The sequence below is a fragment of the Pterocles gutturalis genome, unplaced genomic scaffold (genome assembly GCF_000699245.1).
Source record: "Pterocles gutturalis isolate BGI_N339 unplaced genomic scaffold, ASM69924v1 scaffold37524, whole genome shotgun sequence".
Taxonomy (NCBI): domain Eukaryota; kingdom Metazoa; phylum Chordata; class Aves; order Pterocliformes; family Pteroclidae; genus Pterocles; species Pterocles gutturalis.
Window position 1 is genome coordinate 38,648 of NW_010137033.1, and position 9,801 is coordinate 48,448.

Consider the following 9,801-nt stretch of genomic DNA (forward strand, 5'->3'; position numbering starts at 1 on the left):
ACACAGTGTTTCAGTAACTATAGCGGGTAAGAGGATGGAAGGGTGGGTGTTGTCATGGAGCCTGTGCATTTGAATGTCAGGCAGGGTGCACAGTGAATGCTCAGCTCTGGGCTGATGCTCAGGTGCTGTGGGGAATGATTGCCTGTGGGTGTTTGCAGATGTGTGTCTTCCACAGCCATGGTTGTGCCCCAGTCTATGGTTCCAGCTGTAGATCCCAATCAGTTGGCAGCACAACAGCAAGCCCTCATCAATCAGCAAGCCATGCTCATGGTGAGTGGAATGGACTGGCTGGGAGGGGCCCAGGAACTGGGGACGAAAATGCACGGGTGTGTGTGCTGTGAAGAGCTTAGCCATACTCCCTCCTGCCTTAGGCCTGCTCTGTAACACTTTGTGCTTATGTGCTGGATGTTAGCTATATAAAGTTGTGATTATTTAAGACTTCAAAACTGAGAAGCCCCTTTTTATCCCTTTGTGTACATGGCGACACTGATGTGAGTGAGTAGCAGGAACGAGAGCAGGCCCCAAGAAGCCTCAGCTGTAATTCCCATGTATTTTTAAACTGGGATTTCCTACAGATGCAGTGTTCTGCTTTCTGTACAAAGCCTTGTGAGTGCATGGAGGTCGCAGGCTGTCTCACTGGTAGCTGAGTCTTTGGGGTGTTGTTAGGAGCTCTGCATACTTGGCCAGGTGAGATCAGACTCCCTGGGCATGCCTTGTCTATACACTGGGAAATTTGCAGTGGACTATGTAGATGTTCTGTGATTACCAGTGAAAGAATGGCACAGCCAAAACAGGTGGTTTTGTGTATCCTAGAGCTCATGGACATTGCACTTCCTTTCTCCAGGCCCAGCAGATGACCCTTCAAGCCATGAGCATTTCCCAGCAACAGCAGCAGCAACAGCAGCGGTGGCAACAGTCTCTTGAGAACTCAAGACCAAAAGTCTCAGGTCCACCCCAAGCCCCGGCTCCAGCCTCAGCCCCAGTCCCAGTCCCAGCCGCTTCCCCAAAACCCAAGAAGCCTCCCAGCAGCCAGAATGCTGCACCACCACCAAAAGCTCCAGAACCGCCAGCTAAGGCAGAAGAACCGGTATGAGAAACAAACAGTGGTGGTGAATTTGGTTTGAATTTCATTATTTTTGTTTGCTCTGCTTCCCTTCCAGTGTGGTGGTAGTTTGGCAGAGAGGAGAGCAGAGAGCTATGCTTACCTATGATACTGAGGCCTTTCAAACTCTGCTTACTGGGTCTTCAAGACATGGGATCAAAAATTGGTGGCATTAGCTCTGTGGAGGTTTGGCTGCAGTGTTGGCCAATTAATTTCCAGCTGATCTGATCTTTGCCATAGGAAAATTCATCACTCTCAGTTCTTTATCTTCCAGCAAGCTGTCTTGGGCCTCTAATATACTCCTCCTCTGGACTTGTTTGATGATTCCTTGGGTCAGAGGCTGATCTCTTGGGACACTCCCAGATAGGGAAAAGTTCTAGATCAGAACTTGGCGAGGAAAGATCACCTCTGAATTTACGGGCACTATGGAGTATTCTGATGGCTAGTGCTAACTAACCATGTTGTGAACTGGTTGCAGGTTTACGACTACGCGGAGGACCAGTTCTCCAGCAGTGAAGATGATTACTATCCTCTGGAGACTTTCCAGCAGAAGAGGGAATATTTTCAGAAGATGGGTGAGCATCTACCACTTCAAGGTGCTATGATGAGTGAAGTTCCTGTTCTGCAGCCTCCCAGGCATAACAAGGTGTTCTTGTCTCCCTGTATGGAATACAGCTAATCCCTGTGGGAGCTGCTGGTGCTGTGTGTAGCAGGAGTTTTGAGTGGCTTCTCAGCTGGCTACAATTCAGATTATGAGGCATTGTGTTGCCAGTTTTCTAGAAATCTTTGGGCTTATGACTGACACACCCTCTTTTGCCTCTAGAAAGCATAGGCTTCTGCTGAGGGTGGGAACAATGCCGTTAGTGCTTGGTTCGGGCTGTGTGTTTAATGCAGGTCCCCCTTTCTATGCAGGAGAGCAACAGATCCAAGTGAAGAAAGTCAGGCCTCCTTCCAAACCTTGGACTCCTCCAGCAAAGCCCCAGCCACAGCAGGAAGAGGTAAATGAGGAGGAGCCAGAGGAGATGAAAGAAGAGAAGCCTAGCCCTAAACCAGAGGCTGGTAAGATGCTGTGCAGTGGACACCTAGGCAGGCTGACAAGCAGGAACTTTCCATGAGCATCAGGCCAGGATATAGCTAGAGGAGGAAAGAATCTGTCTGGAAATTCTGGAGGAAAGAATTCTGGGAGTCTGCATCTTGACAGGAGAGCACAGAGAGAAAGGCCTGAGCTTTGGGAAGTGGGACCCCAAAGCAAGGCAATGGAAGACCATTGCCAGTCAGCCTAGGGGTGAAAGAGCGAGCTTCAAATGAGATGAAGGGATTTCTCCTGTGTCTTTGCTGGTCTGTTGGTTAAAGCTGTCATCCCCAATAGCTCCTGCTCCTCCTTTGCCACCTCCTGAGCCGAAGCCAAAAAAGCAGACACCAAGAGTGAGGAAGGAGACACCTGTAGTGAAGCCTTCAGGCCCTGAGTCACGGCCTGCACCCAGCCGGGAGATCCGCAACATCATCAAAATGTACCAGAGCAGGCCAGCCCCCGAGCCCCAGCCCATCGAGCCTATGAGGTGAGAGAGTGGGGTCCACCCAGGTGGGCAGGAAAGAGATAAGTGGGACTATATCCCAGCACTGCCACATGGCTCCATTGTGGCCACAACCCCTCTTCTCCTCTGTAACTGTGTTTCCCATTTCCTTGCAGGAGGGTGCCCAAGCCATTTACGAAGAAAAATGATCCCAAAGACGAGGCTCTGGCCAAGCTGGGAATGATGAACCTCTCATTTCCCAAATCAGTGAGTTCTTTTTTCTCCGGTCACCTAAGAGCTCAGCAGAGAGGGACTGTATATCTAGTCTCCAACAGGTTGGGGGCTACCTGGTAGTGCAGAAGTAGTCAGGTGATTTCTTCTTGGGTTACTACATAGCTGTGAGCTCATACCATGGTGCTGCCCATCCTAGACTGGGTTCCAGTCTGTAAAGTCCATTTGAGGTCCTGGAGAAAAGGCTGTGGAGCAGCAAGTCCTATTGTGGTATGTTTAAGGCTGATCTGGAAGCAAGAAACTCATGTTCCTCACATTTGGCACCAAGGTCTTGGCCTATTAATGTATTTTTTCCCCTTCCCAACCAGTGGCTTCAATCTCAAATACTTGGTTCTCTGCTCCTGGGTTTGCTTGATTCTTCATCTGTTTGTAGATCATGTGCTGATTTAAAGGTCCTGGTATCCCTGTTCACAGAGATCTTGGTTCTAGCATTGGACTGCTGCCCTAGACATGATTTATAACAGCAGTGTCAGGACAGAGAACAGTAAAGCAGAGAATAACTGGGTCAAATGATTTTGCTGTCTTGCAGCCAACCCCCCTGCCACAAGAGAAGAAAACACCTCCACCTGTCAAACCCAAGTCTGGCTCAGCTTCCAGCTCTATCAGGGAGAAGCAGTTGCCTCTTCTGTCAATTTTCAGCCAGGAGAATACCTCACCAGTTTCCCAGGCCCCTCCTGCTCCCCCTCCTCCCCCACCACTGCCTTCGCCTCTCCTGCCTGAGAACCAAGGCTGGCAGGAATCCACAGGGAAGGGTGAGTATTGACTTCCCCCGACAGGGATTTGGTAGTGGGGGTGAAGGGGATGGGGTCAGAATCAGCCCAGTGGCCTGGGAGAGTCACAGCACATGTTCTGTCATTGGCCAACTGGGCAAAGACTGAGTGGGCTGGGTAAAATCAGAGAGGCTGTCATAGTTCCAGTATGGCCCAGCAATCAGCATGGCACTTCCCAGCTCTAAGTCTTCCCTTTCTTACCTTTGCAGTGCAGGATGTCAGGCACAAATGATGAAGGAGGGGCTGGGTTTCTCTGAAAAATGCAGCTGAAAACCGAAAGGACCTTTGGGCTACAGCTTTATCAAGATCCAGTCCACAATATATTTTATTACCTATCTGAAGCATAATTACTTTACCAAAGGTGCAATTCAGCTGATGGACTTTAGACCAGGGAGGAACAGGAAGCCAAGTGTTTTACCTTTTAGAGCCTCTGGAGGGTCCTTGGAGACAGGCTGAGAAATGAGGGAATGTTTCTCAGAGGGAGAATGAGAGCCTGGGAGACCTCGGACACTGGCCACGTAAGGAGTGTCTGGATGCTGCCCACCTGAAAAATGGCACAGCTAATGCTTCTCAGCAGGAGCTGGAAGTGTTATTCAGTCCTGAATTGCAGTTGGAGCCTGGAGCCATAATTCATTTTATACTTTGTTGCTCTTTTGGACACATGTATCAATGTATTTCAAGCTGTTTAAAACTCTCATCAGCATCACATTTTATAACATGCAAGGAACAGTCAGTCAAGCACATTACTACAGGACTCCATCCTGCATCAGGTTCCCTGGTATAAAAGAATGTCCCTGTTTCACTCCCCCTCTCTTTTAAAAAATGGATACTTAAGAAGTTCTGTGAAAGTAAATTGAAGTAACTGGATTAGCCTGAAAAATCCCTATGTGCTTTTGAATAGGAATATAGAAACAGCTGAGCTGTGAGATCTACTACATTTCTTGATTGGTTATGAACTATGAAGTTTTGAAAATTGAGAGTGTAGGTTGATGGTTGGACTTGACGATCCTTGAGGTCTCTTCCAACCTTAATGATTCTATGATTCTATGATATTCCTACCTTGTAAAGCAATGCCTTTGAATGGTTGTCTTCAGACTCAGCCTGTCTTGAACAGATCTTCTGCAGAGAGAAAAATCCAGTGCAAGTACTGAGTGCCTTGTCCTAGAACCTTGCAGTCTGCAAGCTCAGGGGAGAACTTTTATATCCTTTTGAAACCTTTATCAGCCTTTTTGTAATGACATAAAGTGAAACTGGAATGCTGTGTGCTCCCTATCTCTGGAGTGTTTGTTTGTGTTATGAGCACTGAACTCTGTGGCTAATACAGCAGGTATAAATGCTACCAGAAATGCTGGTACTCGCATGATGACTGTTTTGTGCACGCACTCACATTAGCTGGTCACTGACCTTCGGGAGCATTCCTTGCAGTAATCTTCAGTCAGGCATGTGGCACTGTACCCTTTCTCTTGGTAGATCTTTGGCTGGTGGGAAGGTGACCTTGTAGTCAGCAAAGCCCATCTTCACTGCTCTTTCTCCTCACCCAGGCTCTGCTGTCACAATAGCAGAAGATGATGGTATCAAGACCCAGCTGTACAAGCTCACCGCCAGTGTCAGCTTTTCCTATGTCAACCCTGCCTGGAAAATCTTTCTGCGCAAAGAGGTATAGTTCATTAGCTGAGGGCTGGCTATGGGGGGAGGGAACTGGTCCCACATTTGGTTAAAATAATTTTTTGCACCCAGTATGATATAAGAGCACAAAGATAGTTCCAGGAGGATGTCACATGACACAGGAGTCAGAGGGTCATCGCATAGGGGATCTGGGTCCTACTCTGCCCTTACTGACTCTGTTGTCTCAGATTCCCTGCCTGTCCTTTCCATCCTCTATAAAGCACTGAGAAATATACAAATAAATCTAGAGTAAATGTGTTGTTACCTGGTGCTTTCCTGTTAAAGTAGTACAAATGTGTTTAAAATCAAGTATTGGAGAGTGCACTGAACTGCCCAGGGTTCATCCCATGGTCTCACCACTTTAATTTTGGTCCTTCGTTCCTAGTCCTGTTTACATTCAGTGACTTTTCCCTGCCTGTCCTTGGAGATGGACTCACTCCTCTCTGGCAGGAGGGCATATGGATTACAAAACATCCCTGGGGAGCTATTTCTGCAACACTGGTAAACATCTGTAACCTTACTATTGTTTTTATCCTCCTCTTGCAGGTGTTTTACCCCAAAGAAAATTTCAGTCACCCTTATTGTCTGAACTTGCTCTGTGAACAGGTATGTACTGGTGCATGACTCCAGGCCTGTTGTCTCTCTGTTTGGGGACAAAATGCTCCATAATTATATTGCATAAGTTGCCTTCACTTCTGCATCCCTAGTGGTGTTAGTCTCTTTTCCAGGTCTATCCAGTACAGCCCTGCTCACTCTTCTCTGAAACTCAGTCTGTTTAACAACCTCAGATGCTCCAGTACACTCAGATGTGGCCTTTTCAGTGCAAGCCTCTTTGTTGCCTTCCTCTGCAGATCATGCGTGATACCTTCTCTGATTCCTGCCTTCGGATCTCCAGGGAGGAGAAGCGCAAGATGAAAGACCTGCTGGGTAATTAACAGCGCCGTCATCCCTTCCTCCCTGGGCCCATCCCAGCTTTTGGTTTGAAACGAGAAACCAGCCTCCAAGCCCTTTCAGGCGGGGCTTAGGGCAGAGGAGAAATGTTTGTCACTGCAGCAAGAAAGCACATTTATGTGTGCCGTGTAGTGCAGTATAGGAATGTTTGTTTATTCCAAATGGCCAGAAAACAGACCTGAAATTTATCTAAGCCAGAAAACCTTAGTTCTGATATGTTTAATGTGGCAAGAGGAAACTGAGGCCCAAGGATGGGATTTTCAGTGGTCTCAAAATCCAGCTATCATCTTTGACTTGACCTTCACGGAGAAGGGGAGAGAAACTAGTAGTAGACTGCTGTGTGTCAATAATGTGGTATCCTTTTGCCTCTGGATGTCGTTTGCTGCACCATAATCACTGAGGAGGATTGGTGGGAATGAGTCCCTGGGCAGAGGAAGACTTGGCCATCTTTGTCTGACTGAGACAGTATCTGCTTTGTATCTCTGCTAGTGGAGTTCCGGGTTGGCAATGATGTCCAGTCCATTCAGGAGGATGGGATAAAGAAGAGGATTGTACTGGCTGCTCGGGATAACTGGGCTAACTATTTTTCCCGCCTTTTTCCAGTTCATGTGAGTCTTCTCACCAGACCCTGGGCTGGCTTTAGCAGTGTGGTTCTAGTTCACCTGGGATCTCTTTGTGTCCTGGCTCTCTCTCCCTGCCTGGGCATATGTCACTCATTTTTCTGTGCCTTCTGTACCTTTCTCCCTACTTGCATATTTGCATCACTCTGATGCCCTAATCATTTCCCTGTTTGCACAGGCTGCCTGTTTGGCAGCTGTCACTTGAGTCCTTGTCCGCATAGTTCCCCCATTTGCCTCTCTGCACCCTCTCAGAGTCCTGCTCCTCTGTCTGCCTTTACTTGCTCTCTCCATTTTCTAAGCTTCTGTGAAAACATTGCAGGGTTTGACACCTCTGTCAGCTCAGGGCCTCCTTTGTGGTACATGTGGTAGCATCTTCTTCCTCTGCTGCATTCAGTCCAGGTGGAATGGAGCCTATGATGCTCTCTGCTGCTCTTCCCTTACAGGGTGAAAATGGAAGTGATGTCCAGATCCTTGGTGTTTCTCATCGTGGCATGCGGCTGCTGAAGGTGGTAAAAGCAGCTGGCTATAATCCTGAGCACCTGAAGATTCTTCGCAGCTTCAGGTGAGCAAAAGGGCACTGGTTGCTGCAGGATTATAATGTGTCACCTGCAGGATGCTTTCAGAGTGTAGGAGGCAGACCAAACAGGTGAGCTGAAAATGGTCTGGTTGTGCTGTGCTCTCTAGGACTGTCCTAGGCCAGTTGTGACCCTCTTTCTAATGAGTTTGGCCTTTCCCTTTCCTTGTGCTTTGCTTACAATAAGTGAGTGCTAGGTGTGAGTCAGCTCCATGCACGTCATCAGAAGGGAGGTCCTCAGAGTGGTACAGTGAAAGCTGTGAGCAGCCTGTGGTGCTGTCACTGTTGTAATAAGTGCTGGTGAAAGGCCACCCTCTAGAGGATACTGAGTCCATTCTCAGTCCTTGGAATGAGCTCCCATCCCCATGATCTGCATCCCTGGTTCTGGCAGAAGGAGCCTGAGCATCCTGGCTGTGTTCTCAGCTTTGCAGATGTGCTGTCAGTGGAACTGAAGGGCAGAAATGCCCTGGAGTTCTCTCTGAAGACAGAGCAGCTCCTCCTGCACTCTCCAAAGGCTCCGCGCATCAAGGCCATGGTGGAACTCTTCATCCAGGAGCTAAGACAGGTGAGGGAGTGGCTGTAGTGCAGCAGGGAATGAAGGTGGTTTCCCCCATGGACCTGAGAGGGTCCATAGGATGACATGGTCCGAGTCCCTCACATCCTGGGGATGAGAATTTGACCTCCCCATCGCTTTTTCCCCAGGATACCAACTATGTTGTTGCTCTGCGCAGCTACATCACGGATGACAAGAGCCTTCTTAGCTTCAAGAAGGGTGACCTCATTGAGTTACTGCCCATGCAAGGCGTGGAGCCAGGTGAGGGAGTTTGCTGAGACTGGCAGGAAAGGTGGGGACTGGGTTTAAGGGCCTGCTGCACCCATGGTGCCCAGAAGCTCTCCATGCTGCTGTTGAGTGTACCAGAGGAAGGCAGACTGTTACAGGCCGGTGTAGTCAGCCTTCAGCTCTGCCATTCTCTGACTGCAACCTACCTTGTTCCAGCTGCCATAGGTACAGGGAATATTATCTTAGGATGCAGGAAAGCCTGGTCAGTCTGATGCTCTACTTTGCCAGTAGGATGCCTCACTGCTTGTTTCTCTTGGTAGCTGCCATGATTCCCAACTCCTTCTCCCCTGTTTCTGCAGGCTGGCAGTTCGGCTCCACTGGTGGCCGCTGTGGTATTTTCCCCACCAGCCTGGTGCAATTGGCTGCAGCCCCTGATTACCTCAGCACCAGCATGGACAGACGTGAAGGGCTGCAGAAGAGCATGAAAGCTTCCCCAGAGAGCAGGAACAACAGCAAGGAGGTAAGTTGTCCTTGGGGAACTGCTAGGGTTCTGTGGGAGGTCCCAGGGTGGTTCCAGGGCCGTGCAGTGTCTGACCTCCAAGGGCAGAATGAAGATGATGGCTTAATGCTTGCAGAGAGAGACACTCAGATACTATCTGAGTGGTGGGAGGGGGAGGCACCATACACAGACGAGGCCTTCCCAGGTCTGGCAGGTGAGGAGAATACACACTGCAGTTCCTCAGCTGAATTTTCAGCTTGGGTTTGTTTCCTGTCCCTGCAGAGTTCTGTTCCCAGCCTGACATCAGAACCCAACAGCATCATGTTAGTCCCTGCTGGTGACCGTTATACTATGATAGACTTTGCCACAGCCTACTTCCGAGAGGCTCAGTCCATGTGAGTAGGCTGTGGTCCTTCCTGAACAGGCATACACAGCACCTGTGTAGCCTGACCCACACCAAGCCATTTCTGGTGATATTTCTTAGATTGCGTGTCCTCTCTCCTCTGTACAGGCACAAACTGAAGGGGATGTCTGCTGAAAACAAGAGTGTAGCTGACCTGGTCCAGCACACTAAGGTGAGCCAAGGTTCTCCCCATGGCAACAGCCAGAATTACAGCTCCAGCGTTGCCTCTGTCTTTGTCCACACATGGCAAAAGTGCAGAGGGCAGATCCTTGGCTGCAGTTTCTGAAGGAGTGTAGGTGCCCCCTACTCTTCAGTGCTACCTGCAAGATACTGGGAGCTTGTGTCTTTTGTGAAGCACACAGCACAATTCTGTGTGATCTGCCCCCCTGTCTTACCCTCGTATTCTGGCCCTGCAGGTCCCAATCCAGGCGTCTTTGCTCTTGTACTCTGACAGTGAGCTGAATGAGCTTGCTACAAAGAACTTCAAGAGTAAGTACCTCTCCCTAGGACACAATACAGCACAGGCTGGAGCTGGGGGTGAGTGGGACAGCCTTGATGGCCACACAGGCATCATGGGTCCCAGAGCAAGGAATGAAGACTGTGGGAGGAGGGCCTCTCCTCAGGCATTCCT

The 9,801-nt window shown here is 49.2% G+C and overlaps 1 protein-coding gene across 1 annotated transcript in view; it reads left to right on the plus strand.

Moving 5' to 3' along the window:
- The window catches only part of MYO15A (myosin XVA), a 37,341-nt gene that overhangs the window by 20,799 nt on the left and 6,741 nt on the right, over nt 1–9,801 (plus strand). The window contains exons 25-41 of the mRNA XM_010082510.1: nt 159–270; nt 1,581–1,677; nt 2,015–2,161; nt 2,472–2,661; nt 2,793–2,883; nt 3,437–3,659; nt 5,219–5,334; nt 5,889–5,948; nt 6,194–6,269; nt 6,783–6,901; nt 7,357–7,475; nt 7,911–8,052; nt 8,190–8,301; nt 8,628–8,788; nt 9,050–9,162; nt 9,279–9,342; nt 9,587–9,659. Of these exons, the coding sequence (XP_010080812.1) occupies nt 159–270; nt 1,581–1,677; nt 2,015–2,161; nt 2,472–2,661; nt 2,793–2,883; nt 3,437–3,659; nt 5,219–5,334; nt 5,889–5,948; nt 6,194–6,269; nt 6,783–6,901; nt 7,357–7,475; nt 7,911–8,052; nt 8,190–8,301; nt 8,628–8,788; nt 9,050–9,162; nt 9,279–9,342; nt 9,587–9,659 (2,015 nt within the window). The remainder of the gene's footprint in view (nt 1–158; nt 271–1,580; nt 1,678–2,014; nt 2,162–2,471; nt 2,662–2,792; nt 2,884–3,436; nt 3,660–5,218; nt 5,335–5,888; nt 5,949–6,193; nt 6,270–6,782; nt 6,902–7,356; nt 7,476–7,910; nt 8,053–8,189; nt 8,302–8,627; nt 8,789–9,049; nt 9,163–9,278; nt 9,343–9,586; nt 9,660–9,801) is intronic.